Source organism: Trichosurus vulpecula, chromosome 2, assembly GCF_011100635.1.
Source record: "Trichosurus vulpecula isolate mTriVul1 chromosome 2, mTriVul1.pri, whole genome shotgun sequence".
Taxonomy (NCBI): Eukaryota; Metazoa; Chordata; class Mammalia; order Diprotodontia; family Phalangeridae; genus Trichosurus; species Trichosurus vulpecula.
Window position 1 is genome coordinate 224,452,588 of NC_050574.1, and position 19,934 is coordinate 224,472,521.

General features: G+C 40.8%; 1 protein-coding gene across 1 annotated transcript in view; it reads left to right on the plus strand.

The window, feature by feature from the left end:
• Positions 1-13,137, plus strand: part of MYO3B (myosin IIIB) — a 636,303-nt gene extending 623,166 nt beyond the window's left edge. Inside the window, exons 32-34 of the mRNA XM_036744020.1 lie at positions 11,483-11,589; positions 11,963-12,009; positions 12,999-13,137. Of these exons, the coding sequence (XP_036599915.1) occupies positions 11,483-11,589; positions 11,963-12,009; positions 12,999-13,137 (293 nt within the window). The remainder of the gene's footprint in view (positions 1-11,482; positions 11,590-11,962; positions 12,010-12,998) is intronic.
• The last annotated feature ends 6,797 nt before the right edge of the window (positions 13,138-19,934 follow it).

The window sequence follows — 19,934 nt, forward strand, 5'->3', positions numbered from 1 at the left end:
AGTCCCAGGAGCAGGGCCAAAGTTGAGTGAATTAACCCCCCAGGGTTAGGAGGAAGGGCATCATTTATGGGTCTCTGGTCCTCCTGGGGAGAAGGGAGGAGGTAATGAAAGGGCAAATAGAAAGATGCCCATGCTGGGCAGGCTCTGATGTTCCTGGAAACAAAAGGTTGTGAAGTCTTGGAATGAGTGACTCATGAATAAATTCTTGAGGAGGGGAGGGAGGGAGATATTGCATCATACAAATATTCTGAATAATAAAAAGTAAAACAAAATGGAAGAAAACCTAAAGGCAGCCAGCAACTAGAAGCACATGCTGAATCTGCAGAAACTTTTGAAAGGACAGTGTTTTTCAAAAGTTTCCACATCGAACTAACCCTCGTGAGACATTAGAGTTTTTGCCCTAAATTTCTGGTTTGCTTTAAAGAGAATTTCACCAGGTCAGAATGACTTTTCAGCCTTGTCATCTATTCACAGCTCAACCTTGGCAAACTCACTTTAGAGCTTCAGACTTCTGGAAAATGTAGATAATATTTCTTTATTCAGCAAAATTGTTCTCTTGCACAAAAGTGTTTCCCTGCCTCCCAGGGGATTAGAAGCCATCATGCTCGCTCTGACCAACCCCAACCCATTTGATGCTGTCTGTAGTCCAAAGTACATATTAGTCTTTCCCTTCTAGGTCCTTCTCCTCCCACTGACTTGCCTTCCCAGGCTCCTTCTGCATGCTCCATCAAAACGTACCTGTTCTATGTTCTCTCCTCTCTGAACACTGGCTATTTTATGAAGATACCTAGCTAATCTAGTATTGTAGGGTGAGTCTGAATCAAGTTAGTTCCCTGGTAGTTTAGATCTAATATTGCAATCAAATGAAATACTCACAGGTCATTCAACAGTCAACTAAAGGAAGTTTCATTAGCAATAGCAAAGGAAAGACGTTCAACAATGATACTCAGTGATATGACAAGGGAGGAGAAGAAGCATCTATTAAGAGCCTACTGTATGCCAGGAACTTCTGTAAATGCTTTACAAATACTGTCTCATTTTGAACCTCCCAACAACCCTGTGAAGTAGTTGTTTTATTATTATCCTCATTTTACAGTTGAGGAAACTGAGGTAGGCAGTGATTTAAGTGACTTGCCTAAAGTCACAGAGCTAGTAAGTGGCTGAGGCTGGATTAGAACTCAGGTCTTCTTGACCCCATGCCCCACACTCTATCCACTGTGCCACCTAGATGCCTCACTTTCCACTTTGATTTATCTGAGTACGGCTTCCTGGTATTAGTTATACTTTTGTTCCAGGAGCTGGAGCTTCTCATGGCCTTTTGTATTCAGTAGAACTGGAAGTCTGAAATGACCAAGCCATTCTTTTGAGCCAAACAAGTGTCAAGGAGAATTTCAATACCTCCTAAAGAAAATTACTTGTCTAACCCACATTGGGCTAAGGCCTTAGGAAAAGATAGATCGGTCTATGTGGCAGGGACCTTGGAAGTATTGCTCCTACAATATCCCCCCTTTCGTTGTCCGGATCCTAGAGGTCTTTACAGTAGTGTTCACCATTTAAATTATTTCAGGGCTGTTACTGGTCTACCCTGACCTTGGAGATGTGAGGCTGGCCATTGGAAGAACTGAAGGGGGAAAAGTTTTGTTTCTTTTTTTTTTTTATAAAGGAATTTAATGAATGGCTCCCTGAATGAATGACTGAATATGGAAAAAGGGAAGACCAAGAATCCCAGGTTTTGCCTTGTCCCTTCAGATGGACTGAGTCCCATACCTAAACAATCTGGTCTAGGAAGTGAGTGATATCAAGATCTTTGCAGTTCACAGTGGGTCCACCAAAGAAAAGAGCTGGCTATGAGCAGTGGAAGTGCCAGAAACATCAAGACTAAAGCAAAGATACTGATAATTCCTGCATGATCATTTGTCCTCATGATGGATCAGGGTCCTCTATAGTAAAGTAAATAAGAGGTCATTGCCCTCTTACATGTAACCTATTTCAGTGCCAGAGCCAATCCCGAAAATTTCCCTATGCCACCAGTCACTTAGTATGAACTGGCCACCAACTAGGACCTCTCACTCCCAAAGAGCATATGGGGGGGAAGGAGTAGAAAAAGCAGGGCAGGGTGGATAAAGAGTCTTTGTTTAATCAGAAGCCTCTAAGGGACTGCCTTCCCTTCTTTCTTGGGGCTGGGTAGAATCACTTACCTCTGACTGAGAGAAAGCAAGCCATCTCTCAACAATGCCACCCTATTGTCCTCCAAACCGTCTCTGGGGAGGAATTGTCCAGTGACTACTGAGTGCCGTACTGTCAGTAACATGGAATGACCAGCCAATTCTAGAAAGTAGGAAAATGGCTTCCATGGGCCTACCTTTGCCATCGGCCATGTCAGTATCACCGTCCACTGGGGCCCTCACTTTTGCCAGCTGCCACTGTGGTCCAGCAGCTGCCACTGCCTCTAGGACCCAGGCCAATGCCTACCCTGATGCACGCTGCCATGGCTGCTGATACCTACACCGCTGACTACTCTGATGCTGCTGGTACATACACCACTGACTACTTTGCCAAACTCGTAGGCTACCCCTTCTCTTGTGTTGATTGATGGTCATGAGTGTTGTCACTTGTGCTCCTGTCACTACTAGGGCCTAATTCTGCCTCCCCCACACAGACATACTTTGTGCCATGGCAGAGTATTGCCATGGGTCTAATCACTGCTTCTGCTTAAATCTACTCTCCCATCCCCACATACTAAGGAAGAGCATCGAGAACCTGAGAGCCGCTTCGTTTCTCCTCTTGCACCAGAGCAGGAGTGCCACCAGCGGTATCACTGTTGCTGCGATCTGACTCTTCTCTGTGTCAGGGCAGGGAGTTACCATAGACTCAGTGCTGCTGGCTAGTCCACCATGTTGATGAGGTCAGGAATAGTCCATTGGGATGGTTCAAGTAACTCGGAGGGACCACCCAGGCTTAGGATCATTCACTTAAACTCAAAGAAAAAGGCACAAAGCAAAAGAGGTAGCCATGAATTTCTCTAGGCTAGTCCATGTTCTCATAGCTACCATCTTAAAGCACTTACTGGCATTTCTGCCAAAGGGTGCCTGGGTCTTGAAGCAACTCTTCAGAACCCCTCATTCACCCTTCAATAGAAGTCTCAGAAAGCAAAAGAGACTTACAGTTCATAGTTTCAGATCAAGAGGAGAAGCTATTTCCCATTTTTAATTGATTCAACATTCCCTCCCCCCAATAAGGGGTAGCTAGGTGGCACAGTGGATAGAGCATGGACCTTGGAGTCAGGAAGACCTGAGTTCAAATTTGGCTTCAGATACCTATTAGCTGTGGGACCCTTGGCAAGTTATCTAACCTCTGTTTGCCTCCATTTCCTCATCTGTAAAATGTGGATAATAATAAAACCTACCTTCCAGGGTTTTTGCGAAGATGAAGTGAGACAGCAATTGTGAAGGGCTTAGCGCAATGCCTAGCACACAGTAAGAGCTATATTCAGGCTAGCTATTGTTATTTATCATTATATTAATAACAGTGGGAATTGGTCTATGTCCCCAGTACAAGAAAAGCCTATGGGATCCTGGGGAGGATCAAGCAACTTCCTTTCAAGGGCTTTTCCCAGGACCTCATAACAAAAAGTCCAAACAAAGTTCATGTGGTACACCACTCAATGGCCTCAAGATGCAACATTAAATAGACTCAAGCAGTTTTTTTAGCACAGTGTTTCGAACTATATCAAACTATCCCCAAAGGTGGGGTCCCAGGCCCAGACCAGGCCTAGCAATTAGTGGGCCTAGAGACCACTATCACCCCCAAAATTAAAAAAAAATTAAACACTTGACCATTTACTGCTATTTTTATCAGGATATAGTTCTTAATGATACAGAACATGTTCACACAGTTCGCTCCTTGCTGAATGACCAGACAGGTTACGCCCTGGGGTATCAGAGTATCAGAGTATCAGAGGATGTCTCATAACAAGTTACTACCATTACTAGAGGCATCAGCAACAACAACTTCAAGAAGCAGGAGGCCAATCAGGGCCCCCTTTCTCTGCTTTACCCATCCCCCCATTTCAACCAAATGGGTCGGTCACAATCCTGCATGGCTACCACTAATTGTTGTGATTTAAATAGACCCCCCAATACTGAACTTATGTTGTTTTTCAGTTGCTTTTCAGTCATTTCCAACTCTTTGTGGCCCAATTTCGGTGACAGGAGGGCATACATGAGAGTCTCAGGATGGACAGGTGTGGATGGATTATGAGCTTACTCATTGAAGGGAACAACCAAATGGACATCACAGATCCATCTGAGGATTGAGTATTGTGCTAATAACTGAAAATATAAGGACAAAACCAAAAATAATCCCTTTCCTCAAAAAGCTAATATTCTACTGAAAGGAAGCCACATATTAACAAATACAAAATATGTACATAATAAATACAAAGTGATATAGGGCAGGGTGGAGATCACTAGCAATTTGGGGATCAATTAATCAATAAAGTATTTATTAAATTTTATTTGTTTTAATTATTTATAATATCAGTATATACTTATTGTATTTATGTACTTATATATGTGTGAAATTTATATTATATATATTATTATATTACTGGGAACACAAGTACAAAGAATGGAATAATCTCTACTGGCAAGGGGCTTACATTCTAATGGAGAGCAAAGGACGTATAAGAAATAGAGCACAAGTATAAAGTGAATAAACACAAATATACACAAAGTTGGTAAATATGAAGTAGTTTATAAGAAAGGGCACTAACATTTGGAGGGATCAGTAAAGGCTTCCACAAAAAGCTGTGTTTGAGCTGCAACTTAAAGGAAAAGGGCTCCAGGAAACAAAGGTGAGGAGGAGACACACTCCAGGCATGGGGGATGACCAGTACAAAGACATGGATGTGGAAGATGAACTGTTATATGTGAGGAATAGAAAGAAGGCCAGTTTGACTAGATTGCAGAGGGCGGGAGGGTGAGTAATAGCCAACGAGACTGGAAAAGTAGTGTAGGGTCAAGTTGTCCAGGGCTTTGAGAGCAAAACAGAGTAGTTTATATTTTATCCTAGAGGTTATAGGGAGTCACTGGAGTTGGTTGAGCAGAGGACTCACATGATCCAATCTGTGCTTAAGGAAATTTAGTTTGGTGGCTGTGTAAGGGATAGAATGGTGTGGAGAGAGGCTTGAGACAGGGAGACCAAGTAGGAGACTATCTGCAATAATCTAGGCAAGAAGTGATGAAGGTTTAAAAAGGGGGGTCAGATTACAAGATGCTGTGAAGGTAGAAAGGGAAGATTGACAACTAGTTTGATATATGGGGTAAGAGAGAGGGAGGAGTCCAAGATAGTATCAAGATCCGGAACTTGGGAGGCTGGAAGGATGGTGCTACTTCAAAAGAAATAGGGATGTTTGAAAGAAGGGAGGTTTTCAGGGCAAAGATAATGAGTTCGATTTTGGACAGATTGAGTTTAAGATGTCTCTGGGACATTCAGATTAGAACATTCAAAAGGCAATGGGTGAGGTAGCAGTGAAGTTCAGGGGAGCTGAGCTCCCCAAAGTTTCGCTTTGCATCTACTGCCCTGCCTGGTTTCAATTCCACAGAACAAAGTCCCTCTTGGGATAAGTTCATCTCTGCTAAACTCACCACCATGCTGCCGACTCAAGCCTTGATTGACTCCACCTCCCTCAGTCTCCTGTCCCCTGTTTGGAGGGCATAGTACCAATTCCTCTCCATGCCTTCCTTTATGGAGGACAGAAACTGGACTCTGAGATCACTCCACTCTGCATCAGCTGCCATGCCTGCTTTCAACTCCACAGAACAAGATGCCCCCTCACCAGGTACCCCCTGGCATCCCTTCCCCCCACTTTCCTGACTCCTTTTGTGTGTTGTCTCTCTCTTTGTAGATTGTAAGCTCACCAAGAGCAGAAACTATCTTTTTATTAATTGTATCCTCAGTATTAGCACAGGAGCTGGCCCATCATAGGGGTTTAATAAACATTTATTAAATTGGGTTGGGGGTGACTAGAGCTAAAGATATAAATGGATGATAGACATAGAGCCACAAACATACACTTTTATGTATGTGTATGTATAGATATGTGTATCTGTATGTATTCACATGCATATGTACATATACATGCGTATGTGGATCTGGGTATATCTGGAGCTCATCTACAGAGAGATGATAGTTAAATCCTTGAGTTGATGAAGCAAAAGAACGTAGAGAAGAATAGATGCAGGTCAAGGTCATAACCTTGGGGGCCCCTAACTATAGGGGCCATGATATTGATGTAAGCCAGCAGAGGAGATTTACTTAGAAGGAGTGATCAGACCACAGAGTGACGTCATAAAAATCCATGTGTAAGAGATGACACTTGAGCTGAGCCTGGAAGGAAGAAAGAGAATCCAAGAAGAAGAGGTAAATACAGAACATTCCAGGGGAGCTGAAAGCCCATATAAAGACCTAGAATCAAGATGCTACTGGTGGACTGAAAACTCACCATCATCAAGGCTCACTGCCAAGTGTTTAGAGGTTTGCACCTGTTAGGTATTAAAATCAATCACATCAAATACATAATTCCTAAGGGCAGACTGGAAGCATTGGAGATAGTTTATTTTTCAGTCATTTAAGATTCTTTGTGATTTCATTTGGAGTTTTCTTGGCAAAGATACTGGAATTGTTTGCCATTTCTTTCTCCAGCCCATTTTGCAGATGTGGAATCTGAGGCAAACAGGGTTAAGTGACTTGCCCAGGGTCATACAGCTAGTAAGTGTCTGAGGCCATGTTTGAACCCAAGTCCTCCTGATTCCTGGCATTCTATCCATCTACCCCCTAGATGCATTAGAGATAGTTACTTCTGGGGCAGCTAGGTGGTACAGTGAGTAGAGCACCGGCCCTGGAGTCAGGAGTACCTGAATTCAAATTTGGCCTCAGACACTTGACACACTAGCTGTGTGACCTTGGGCAAGTCACTTAACCCCAATGGCCTTGCCTTCTCCATTCCAAAAAAAGAGAGATAGTTACTTCCATGGAAAAGAAGGAATCTTAATTTTTATGTGAATGTCATCATGTGGGTGCAACTTTTTAAAGCACTGGTTCAATAATAGTAACTGAAACAACTTAAATGGAGGACATGACGTGACACAGAGATTGGGTGATTTTCTGATAAACAAGGACAGTAAATACATCAAAATGAATGATTGAGACCCCAAAATGGATTTTACGGTTTGAATCATCCATTTTGGCTTTTTAGATTGAACAACTTATCCAGATAATGCTATCTTTTTTTACAGTGTAGAGATAGAGCCCATGATTTATTTAAGATCTGGTTGAATATAGGAACTACTTCCTCTGGTTGGAAACCCTGCAAAATCAGACAGATTTACAAGCAAAAGGATGGAACTGATCATCATTTCTAGCTCTGCCTCACCTAACCTGTCAGTCCAGCACCTCTGTCTATCCTCCTAAATACTACAACCCAGTGAATGGCAGAACTTAAACTTCAGGTCTAGGATGGATCCCATTCGTGACGGTAACCCTGGGAGTGCTGGAAGGACTTTATTCTAATTTTGCTTCACCTGTAACATAGTCCCTGTAGTGTGAGTCCTGAGATCTGCACCAACATCAGTCAAGTGAAATAGTTGAAAAAAAATTCAATACCTGCCTTCTTTTTGAAGGTGGCAAATTAAGGGTATGGAACACAGAATATGCCGTCAGACCTGGCTGATACACTGTTTAGTTTTATTGCAATGTTTTCCCCATCCTTCTGTTTTATTCTTTGTTAATGTCTCTCTGGTTGGGGGAGAGGGAAATGATATATTGGAAAATAAAATCGATGGGGCAGCTAGAAGGCACAGTGGATAGAGCACCAGGCCTGGAGACAGGAAGACCTGAGTTCAAATCTGGCCTCAGACACTTACCAGCTATTTGACCTTGGGCAAGTCACTTTACCCTGTTTGCCTCAGTTTCCTCATCTGTAAAATGAGATGGAAAAAGAAATGGCAAACCAGTCCAGTATCTTTGCCGAGATAACCCCAAATGGAGTCACAAAGAATTGGACACAACTAAAACAACTGAACAAAAACAAGAACAATGGAAACAAAAGATAACGGTATTTTTTAAATAAGGAATTCTATGTATTAATTTGATATGTTAAAAGTACAGAACTCATCAACGGGGTATTAAAAGGTGGGGCTATACAAAAGAAAGAACATTGGGTGTCACTAGGCATGAAAAGGCCTGAGCTCAATCCCCATTTTCCTCAACTATGTGTCCTTGGGAGTGATTTCTCTTTAACCCCTCTCAGCTGACATTTCCTCATTGTAATACTGATAATACCTTTACTATCTACTCAGAAAGTTGCTATGAATATCAAATGAGATTCCTATATGTAGAAAGACTTTGGAACCACAGAGCACTAGGTAAGTATAAGCTATTATTATTGTCAAAAGTTCCAGGGTGTTTTCCACCTAGATCCCTGACACTATTCCTGTGTCCTTATCCTTAATGGGGGCTGGGGCAGCCCATGGCTGACCAAGGTTCGTCGTGCTGATGGAAACCCACCCTTGCTTGGGGAATAAGAGTTGTACCAGATGAGTATCAGCATAGATGGAAGTCAGGAACATAGAGTGCCAAGCCAATATCTGGGTCTAGAGAGACCAGTCACTCATGGAGAAAAACCAGAAATGGGCTCAAAACCAGGGATGTGCTACAAGGTCACAGAAGCGGGGCTGGAGAGAGGGAAAGGAAAGGTTCAGGTTTCTGGCCTGCAATGTCTCAGTACCAGGGAAGGGGAAAGGGCTTTCTGGATACCTGAGAACCTTAAGCCTGCCTCCAGTCTTGGCCAAACCAGCTCCCCATTCTGCCGCTGCCTCCAGGTAATCCACAGGCCAGCAGACATCTAGAGGAAGTGAGCAATGAGGTTTACTGGGGCACTGCATGCTCTTTGGAGGAACAGCACCCTTCCGCATCGCAAACCATCACAGCTGTCTCTGAGCTCATTCTTTCTTCCTTTGAACTGTGACCTTTGTGTCAAACACAAGTATGCTTTTCCACCTTAAGGAAACAATGTACAAAACCTTCTAAATAAGGAATGATTGCTTTGAATAGTGACCTTCCGTAGGGAATTTTAAAATAGGATTTAATTTATAGAAATCCATTTTACACACAACTTTTCAGGAATGTATTTGTATTTATAACTATATTTATTTGTATCTCTAGGACATAGCACAGTGCCTGGCATATAGAAGGTGCTTAATAAATGCTTGCTGCTTGATTGTTTGGTTGAATGAATGCATTTATTCCATAGGACAAAGTTTGACTATATAACATGATAAGTTTGACTGCTTTTTATTTTTCTTCACTTTTCAAGTGCTACTATGTAGAGACAGGATTTAACTACTAAAAAACAAGGAAAATATAATGTATCGCTACAGCACTACCAACCTAAGAAGACTAATGTAACATTCTTTCAATCACACATTTAATAACATTTTTTATGAAAAAAAAAACCCTAGACTGGAAGTCAAGAGATTTAGATTTGAAACTTGTTTCTGACATTTACTAGCTGTGTGATCACTGGCAAGTCTGTGATCACAAGATCATAGATTTAGATCTAATGGGTACCTGGGAGGGGATCTAGCTTGTACAACCCCTTTATTTACGAATGAAAAAACTCACTAGAGAGGTGAGACCATTTGGCCTCGATGTATCAGTTTCTTCAGTAAAACGGGGATAATAATACTTGTAGGAATCACTCCTGCCCCTTAAAACCACCTGCCAACACACACACACACAGACACACACACACACACACACACACACATACACACACGGTTTCTGAGAGGACCAAATGAAAGAATATGTAAAATAGCTTGTAAACCATAAAGCACTATGTAAATGTCAATTATTATTTTTTATGGTTTTGTCCATTAGTTGTGTCTGACTCTTTGTAACCCCTTTGGGGGTTTTCTTGGCAGAGATGCTGGAGCGGTTTGCCATTTCCTTCTCCAGTTCATTTTACAGATGAGGAAACTGAGGCAGGCAGGGTTAAGCGACTTGCCCGGGGTCACACAGCTAATAAATAGTTAAGGTCAGATTTGAACTTGCTTCTCCTGATTCCATCACCTTTCATTCACTTTGAAAGGAAGTGTCCGCAGTGTTTAAGGGCAGAGCTCCATTTGTGTAATTTCTCCAATTCCTGTTAAGTGAAAACAAAGAAATAGGTGGTTCAATTTTACGTTTGTACTCTGATATGAACATTAAAAGGGTACATTTATTAAAATCTGGGGGAGGGGAAAGAAATGAAAACAAACTTGATGATAAATCTGCCATCATCAGACTTGGTAACTTAAAATACCGTCTTTCCTTCCTGGGGTTCTCAAGATGCTAACAAGGGTTATTACCCCAATCCTTAGGAATATCCCTGAGGTTAAATAGGAAATATTGTGCTCATTTATTTGGTGTGCGTTAGCAGAACCAGATCAACCTGGAAACCCATGAATAGCTAAGAGACCAACTATACTGATGTGCCTTTCTCTCCCTCCCAAACTTACTGTGTTTTAGTATCTTGCTTAAGTTGACTCAAAATGTCCTGAGGCGCAATGACAAGATGAAAATACCTTTCCCTTTCTTAGAATACAGAGCTCTTTTGAAGTGGGGAGGGGATATCAAGAATAGGTGTTCTATAGCTTGTTACCTATGTACTGTCAAAATCTCGCGAGAATCAGGTCTCATTTCAGAGATGCAGTGGAAAGGACACCAGATTCCATGAAAATCAATTGTTTGTAAAGGAAATGGACCATGGCTTAATCTGACAAGTTATTTTCTCTTCGGAGATTTTAAGCACACTCTTGTAGGAGGATTCCAAAACAGGCCTACTACAAAGTAGCTTCTTAGTGTTACAATTCAATTGACCTTTTCCTCCTCTTATTCCTACCACCTCTAAAGAACGCAGAGATGAATTGTATTTTTCAAAGCATTAACCAATACTAGCTCAGGACCTATTTTCTACAAAATACAACCCTCTAAAAGCTTTCCTTCTCTGCCCAGCAGAGAGTGTGCTCCAGATGGCTTTCAACTCCCTCTCCGATGAACTGCAAATTATCTTAAAGCAGCATCTCCCAGATTGGTTTCATTGTTTCTTACCCTGATAGCCAACCAAGGAAGCTGCCCCTCTGTGTTGGACTGAAGCTGACCACTAACCAGGAGATTCCATTCCTGAATGCTCAGATAGGAGCTTATCATTTGGCTTAGAAAAGATGAGGCCAGAACTGGAAAGAAGTTAACACCTGGCCCTTTTCTTAAAAGATAACTTCTCTCTAGAGTATTCTCCAAACATTTATTACAATGGAACAAGTTTGCTGTTAAGGACATTTGTAGAAAGTACTTTTCGGCTTTGGGGCCTAAAAATACTCACAAAGATTTTTTGCAACACCTGGGATGGCTCAAAACCAGATTTTGTGTTCTCTTATTCTAGGTTCAGAAAACTGTGTCGAACAGAAGCTGAGAACACCTCGCAGAAGATGTCAGCAGCCCAAAATGCTGAATAGCCCTGAGGATAACATGTACTATAACCAGTTAAACGTGAGTTCAAAGTGGCCATAAAGCGTTTTACTGGCTTTGTTTCCAGTTAATAATTCTGTTATTAATACCTGTTCCAGCCCCTCCAGCCCCACCCCCATGCTCTTCTCCTCTCCTCCTGAACATGTGCTTATGCTCTTTATCTGTTGCTTTCATGTCAGGATGTCTGCCTTCACGGTGAATAATTGATGCGGTTTATCAAAGACGAGCAAGATGCATGCTTCATCAGGCTCACTTGAGCCCTTTGATCAAAAAAATTATGCTGTGACTTCTGATATTATCAGCATCTGCTTGCATTCAACACAAAATCACTTTGAATTAAAAATTAACGACTTGCTGCTTTGCTTTGACTGTGTGTTCTTGGCCCTCTCCACAGGGAACTCTAGAATATCAAGGGAGCAAGAGGAAGCCAAGAAAATTTGGGTAAATATCTGTCTTCTTAGTTCTAAGCAACTGTAAACAGAAGGAGTCCTTTGTGATATTACAGAAAATGCAAAACTTTCTAGAGAGATTTCTAAAAATAAGCAATTAGAATTAGAATACTCAGCCATTATTAACACTGGGAACATTAAAAAAATTGCAGCAAGTGTGCAACTTGTATCTGCTAGTATCTAAGAAGGCTGTCGGATGAGGGAGTTGGATTAGAGGGTTTAAAGTCCCTTTTGGAAGCAACATCCTAGTACTCTGGGAGTCTGTGAAATTGGCTCCTACTGGCAAATGTTTTTTTCCCATTCTTTCCCATAGGTCCTCCAGAGAATTTTAGTTTCCCTTTAGTGTGAGAGAGATAGGAAGGTTGTAGCCTTTTATCTACAAATTAGATGTAGCATTCACACATTCATACACACACACACACACACACACACACACACGTACTCTACAAGTATGGCAACTTTCACAGAATAACCCTGGATCAGAATTCTATCTTTACCTGTAAAGACCATCCCCAAAGGTCAAAGGGAAATTTGGCCTTCTGATTCTTGGCTAGTAAGGTGAAGGGGCAAAAAGAAGAACTTATCAGGGCTCATACTCAGGCTCTTAGAGAAAGCACTTGCATGTCTAAGGACCCAGAGACAGACAATTTGTTTCCCATAAATCAGCAGTCCCAATACGATAACAACTTCCAGCCGCAGCTCTCTTTGCCTCATTATAAGTGTGTGACCCAGAAGTGAAAGGTGTGGCATGCAGTCATCAATCTCCCTAGCCATACAGGTTCCCTAGAAAGTTATTTAAAGAGAAAGAGAAACCCTTTGGGATACCCTTAAAGCAATGATGCTTCCATATGATTCCAGCCCTGTCCTGTTCAGACTGTTTTTATACTATTAGCAGCAATACTGATGGTGATGACTGGGATCAAGAATGCTTTCTCTCTGTTTTCTTTTCCCCACAAAATTAATTCCCTTTCCTTGTCATAGCCAAATCAAACTGCTTGATGGGGAAGATGAATATTACAAATCGCTCTCTGCTGCGGATTCTATCCCTGAAGAAGATAGCTCTGTCCACTCTTCCCTGCTTTCCTCATCTTCTGGAGGAGAGCCTTTGGCTAAAAGCTGAGCTGTGCTACCTGCCCCTCAATCTGCTGCTGCTGGTAAGAACAATCATTATTAAATCCCTGAACCAGTCTTTAACCTGAAGGCACTGAAATCATGTCAAGGAGTCTGTCTCCTCCTTGTTAAGTGACCCACCTTAACAAAGAGACACTGTTGTTTTCTAGTACAAACCACCTTAGTTCTGATACAAACCATTATTTCAGGCTTGACTCAGCAATTTGATGTCACATGGCAAAAGAAGAATGGCTTCTCACTGAATGTTAAAATAACCCCTTAGCAAAATAAATAAATAAATAAATGAACGCACGCGCGCGCGCGCGTACACACACACACACACACGGAATGTATGGCATTATATCATGTCCTGTTTGAGCAGAAACATCTGAAGACATGAGTTAGACTTTCAAAACCACTCAAAGAGAGGGGGGAGGGGGAATTTTAAAGTCACTAGGAAGACCAGTCTGGCTTTCCAAAACATATTCCTTAAAAGTGGTATTTCACCTTCCTCCAGCTCAAAGCTAAGGATCTTGCTCACAATGCTACCAGCTCCTACCACTGCTCTGCTCATTAAGTGTTTGTTCTCTAATTGATGTGCTTCTTTTTCTGTGAGTAAAAGTGAGTTAAGCCAGAAAGACCAAATCAATTGCAGTAACAGAGGAGCACTAGAGGGAATCATTTAACTGACCATATCATTATGGATTGTAAGCATAAATGCACGTTCAGAGGTACACATAAAGCAAATGTGTGATGGGGGAGGAGGGAATAAGGTGTTTGTTATCTTAAGCATTGAGATGTTCATAGAGGAGTAGATGGTTAACCGTCACCAATGGGGAGCAGCAATAACTCTCAGGCCATGATTTGTATTTCAAAATTCAGAAATGGTTTATATAGTTCATGCTTAGAATTTTTTAAATTCAGTGTATTTTCAGTGGGAAAATAACATCTCCCACCCATGCATCATGCAGTTTTATCACATTTTATTGCCAGAAAGAACTTGTATTCTCTGAAATAGTTTCAGTCATGTACAACCTTCTCTATTCTTATCTGGATTTGGATCAACACACTCTCTTCTCTTCTCTTCTCTTCTCTTCTCTACTCTTTTCTTCTTCTTCTTCTCCTCCTCCTCCCCTCCTCCTCCTCCCCCTTCTCCCCCTCCCCCTTCTCCCCCCCTCCTCCCCCTCCTCCTCCTCCTCCTCCTCCTCCTCCTCCTCCTCCTCCTCCTCCTCCTCCTTCTTCTTCTTCTTCTTCTTCTTCTTCTTCTTCTTCTTCTTCTTCTTCTTCTTCTCTCTCTCTCTCTCTCTCTCTCTCTCTTTCTCTCTCCTTTTGCTTAAAAAAGTGGTTTTTGCTCAAATTAACTAATCACACTGCCCACTCATTACTGGCCACTAACTGGTTATGAATCAACTTGACCTAACTGACGAATTATAAACTAAATTGAATGGCAAGTTAGAGAAAGTAGTGTGGTGGAAAGAGCACCCATTGGACATGATTTCAGAGGAGTAACAGTGACACTTAGATGCCTCCTGACTCTCATTCAGCAAGAGTTGGTGAACTGTAGGTATAGAATGAGGAAAACTTTGTCAAAAATGGTCAGTGTGTTGACTTGCTTTGCTTACCTGTTTTTGTTGTTCTGTTTAGTGGGGGGTATTCAGAAATAGAGGAAGAGTGGGAAAGAGTGATATTGACACATTTTTAAAAAGATTATTGATACTAAAAGGAAAAAATGAAAGAGAAGTGATTTAGAATCCAAACATCAGGGGTTTAATCCTGTCATTGACAAGCTATGTGACCAAGTCCCTTGATCTCTCTGAATTCAATTTTGTTACCTAGAGGGAGTGTCTGGCACATAACAGGTACTTAATAAATGTTTTTTATGACCATTGACTGACTGACAGACTTCTCTGTAGAATAAGGAAAATAACCCTTGAACCATCTGCTTGTTGTTGTACAAAAGTGCTCAATAAATGTGTGTGCATTGTCACAATATTATTCATACAAACTAGTATAACTGATGCAACCACGTGACCAGGAACACTAGTTTTTCAAACTGTGTCAAAACTGTAATGCCAATTTGTATGTTTAGACACAGCATCCCAGCACCCATCCCTATGCCTCTGTTTACACAATTACCTCATTATTTGGCATTATATTTGTTTGCTGTTGTTGTTTTTTCAGTCCTGTCCAAATCTTTGTGACCCCATTTGGTGTTTTTTTTCCTTTTAAATAATATTTCATTCTTCTCCAGTTACATGTAAAGACAATTTTTAACATTCATTTTTTAAAAAAATTTGAGCTCTAAATTTTCTCTCTCCCTCTTTTACCTCCCCCCTCCCTGGGACAGTAAACAAATTGACATAGTTTATAAATGTTCAATCAAGTAAAACATATGACCATATTAGTCATGTTGTAAAAGAAGACACAGACATAAAGAAAAAAAAACATGAAAAAAATACAGAAAGTGAAAAATAGTATGTTTCAATCTGCCTTCAGACTCCATCAGTTCTTTCTCTGGAGGTAGATAGCATTTTTCATCATGGGTCCTTTGGCATCGTACTGGATCATTGTATTGCTAAGAATATCATTCACAAATCATTCACAATTGATCATCATACAATATTGCTGTTATTATTTGCAATGCTCTTCTGGTTCTACTCAATTAACTTTGCATCAGTTCATATAAGTCTTTCCAGGTTTTTCTGAAATCAGCTTTCTCATCATTTCTTTTAGCACAGTAATATTCTGTAACAGTCACATAGCACAATTTGTTCAGCTATTCCTCAATTGATGAATCCCCTCAATTTCCAATTCTTTGCCATAACAAAATGAGCTGCTATAAATATTTTTGTAGATAGGTCCTTCCCCCCAACCCTTTTTTCCACCTCTTTTAAAAAAATCTCTTTGGGATACAGACCTAGTAGTGGTATTGCCCTTTGGGCAAAGTTTCAAATTGCTGTCCAGAATGGTTGAATCAGTTCACAACTCCACCAATAGTGCATTAATATCCATTTGTGGTTTTCTTGGCAGATACTGAAATGGTTTGCCATTTTCTTCTCCAGCTCATTTAACAGATGAGGAAATTGAGGCAAACAGGGTTAAGTAGCTTGCCCAGGATCACACAGCTAGTAAGTGTCTGAGGCTCCTGTATTTGAACTCATGAACAGGAGCCTTCCTGACTTCAGGGCTGGCAATCTATCTGCTGTGACGCTTAGCTGCCCCATGAGTTAGTTAACAAGCATTTATTTTAAGTGCCTGCTGTGTGCTAAGCCCTATCACATAGAGCTGAGATCATAGAATTTAGAGCTAGTATAGGGAACTTAGAGCTTCATGCAGGAAAACCTATCAGTTTACAAATGGACAGAGATGTGGCCTGGGCAAGCGCCACAAACCATACTTTGGGCAAGCAGCGTGGAAGGCACCCACAAATCCGTCTAACATTTTAGACAAATTAATTTGAGAGGAAGTAAGTAGCATAAGAAGAAACCACAAGACAAAAGGCCTGTAGAGGAGAGCAGATCCCGGGGACATTGGCCCATTTGGATAATACCCTGAGGCTGCTTGAGAGGTCATCACAAGGGGTGGGATCACAGCAAGGCTGGGTAGTAGACCCACCATCTGGTAGCTTCCTATTTTAGCCAATTTTTCTACATAACTATTTGCTAAGATTACTTCCTTCTACAAGCTGAAGGTGTAAAAAATGCCATCAGTGTCCTCTAAATTTAGATGAAGCACCGATTGCTCCACCCTAATTATGTCTGGGTTGATGAGGAAATTGAAGTCCAGAGATGACTTGTACATGGGCAACACACTGGCAGTAACATAGGCAGTAAATAGTAGTGCCAGGATTGGACTTCATTTCAATGGATATTTATCAAGCATTTACTATGGACAAGGCACTCTGCCATTTGTTAGGGATACAAAAACAAAATGAAATAGTCCTTGCCCTCAAGGAACTTGTGTTCTACTTGGAGGATATAATGTGTATATGTTGTTGTCGTTTTTGTTGTTGAGTCATATTTGACTCTCCATGAACCCATTTGAGGTTTTCTTGGCAAAGATATTGGAATGGTTTGTATTCTCATTTTACAGATGCGGAAACTGAGGCAAATAGGGGTAAGTGATTTGCCAGGGTAATACAGCTAGTAAGTGTCTGAGGCCAGATTTAAGGATTTAAATTCAGGTCTCCCTGACTCCAGGCCTGGTGCTCTGTCCACTAGCCACCTAGACGTAAAATAGGAGAACAAAGCTATCAAAGGAGGGCTCAGACAATAGGCTCCAGGAGTATTTGAGAATGGAGATTGCACTAATTCCAGGAAGGATCAAGGATGATTTCATGGACATGGTAGCACTGAGCTGATCATTAAAGGGAGGAGAGAGGGCTTCTCTAAGGCTAAGATGCAGAGACAAGTACTTCCCTATCCCAGAAGGCCTACCTGTGGGGGTTCTAGAGGCAGAAGATGGCATGTCCACCTTTAGGAATAGCTAGTAGACTGAGTATGGCAGTAAGACTAAAATATAGAGTGTGTAGAATGAAATAATTTGAGGAACAAAGCTGGATAGAGAGATCAAGGCCAGATTGTGAAGACATTTAAATAATAGGATAAGGAGTTTATAGTTCATCCTAGAAATAATGAGACCTTGAAGGTTGTTTGGTTTTTTTTTTTTGGTTTGGGATTTTTTTAGCAGGGGAATATGATGGTCAGGTACTGAATCTTAGGAAAATTGTCTTGGCAGTTATGTGAAGGTTGGATTAGAAAGGGGAGATTAGAAGCAAGAAGATTAATTAGGAGCTAATTAGAGAGTCCAAATGAGAAGTAATGAGACTGAACTAAGGTGGTGGGCATATGAGTGGACAGAAAGAAATAGATTAGTGATGTGGCAAGAAGGCAACTTATTAGATATAGGAAGCATTATGATACAGGGAAAATGGACTAGCTCTCAGTTCAAATCCCACCTCTGACACTTATTATATACATCACCCTGAGTGACTTGTATAACCTCCTTGGGCTTCCATTTTCTCATCTATAAAAAAGGAGAGTTGAGCTAGTTTCTTTCTAGCTCAAGATCACCCTGTGATGAGGGAAAGCAGAAAGTCAATGATGTCTCCAAGGTTATGAACCTGAGTGACTAGGAGGAACCCAGGTCTTTTGACTCTAGATCCAGTGCTCTTACCATTACCCAACCCTCTCTACTCACCTATTTCGTTAGTGTGCCATCAAACAAGATTTATCACTCTCCTGTAGATGATACTACTGAAGCCAGTTGCTATTCAAAGCCAACCTTGCCTCTAGACTGAGTAGGAAACTACTTATGTGGGGTGAACACGCACCCCAAAAAATCACCCCCCAAGAAAAACACACTCTAAAAAAGTCTGCCCCACTGGATATGTTACCAATGCCTAAAACTACCATGTTATTCCTTTAAGTTCTGGTGCCTACATCAATGTTTTGCTTATAGTGAACACCAAGTAATATTTATAAATTTTAGTTGAAGCCATTAAATACTACTGCTATAACAACCACAATAACCACAACTACAACCACAACAACAATAATAATAATAACTCCATAATAAAAGTACAGATCTCAAAATATCCTTTAGAATTCAACAAATTAAATGTACTGGAACCAGACAATTATCACAGACAGACAGAATCCCATAATTATTCCAGTATAATATTGAAATTTAAGATCATATTTAATAGATGTAGCTGTGCCAAATCTTCCTAATTCCCAAGTTACACAGAATAAAAAGCTTTCAAAATATAGAGAAGAAATCTCTAGCAGAAGAAATAAAAATATGGAAAAAGGGTGGAATGTGATTCTTTCCCATTGTCCTGTCTGTTGCTCGTCTCAAAGGTGATTCCATCGAGCCTACAGGAAATTTGCTGACATCCAAATACTATTATTCCATTACAAAAAAGCAATTTTTTCAACTGCTTAAATAGGCCACAGAACATTAAATATAAAACAGCAATAGTAGGGTAGTGACTTGTTCTAGGACTGTTTCTTTCTGAACTCCATTGAAAAAGATGAAAAGAGAGATGAATAACATTAATGTTAATATACCGACATGTGGGGCTTTTCAGCTTATTAAATGCTTTCTCTCAAAAATACTGTAAGATAGATAATACAATTGTTATAATTCCCATTTTACAGATGAGTAAACCAAAGCTCAGAGATAAAATGACTCTAAATGAAATATAGTTAAAAAAAGAACTTCTCAACCAGAGTGATCTGAAGCTTTAAGGATAAATTAGTTTATCACATTATCTAACTGCTAAAAACAGGATCCTGAAGGGTATCATGTAGGATGGATGTTTGCTCCATAAAGGTATAAATGAGAAAATCTAGAGTGTGAGGCACTATTAGGTAGAGGTCTAGAGGAGGAAACACAGGAGTGGAAGGCCTGTGGGCAGTCAGGAAACATCATTAGGTGTCTATTCTCAAAGGAAGACTGAATAGAGAGAGCAGAGGATTGGAGGGACAATGCAGATAAACATCGCCCACTGCCCAATTTTGCTTAGGATCCATCCTGTTTCGCCTATGACTATGACTATAGGGATACCATACATTAAGATTAAACTTAAAATGTTGGTGAAATATCTAGTTTTTATGTTGTTTTTCAGTCATGTCTGACTCTCCATGACCCCATTTAGGGTTTTCTTGGCAAAGATACTAGAGTGGTTTGCCGTTTCCTTCTCCAGCTCATTTTACAGATGAGGAAACTGAAACAAAGAGACTTAAGTGACTTACCCAGGGTCACACAGCTAAGTGTCTCAGGCCAGATTTGAATTCAGGGAGA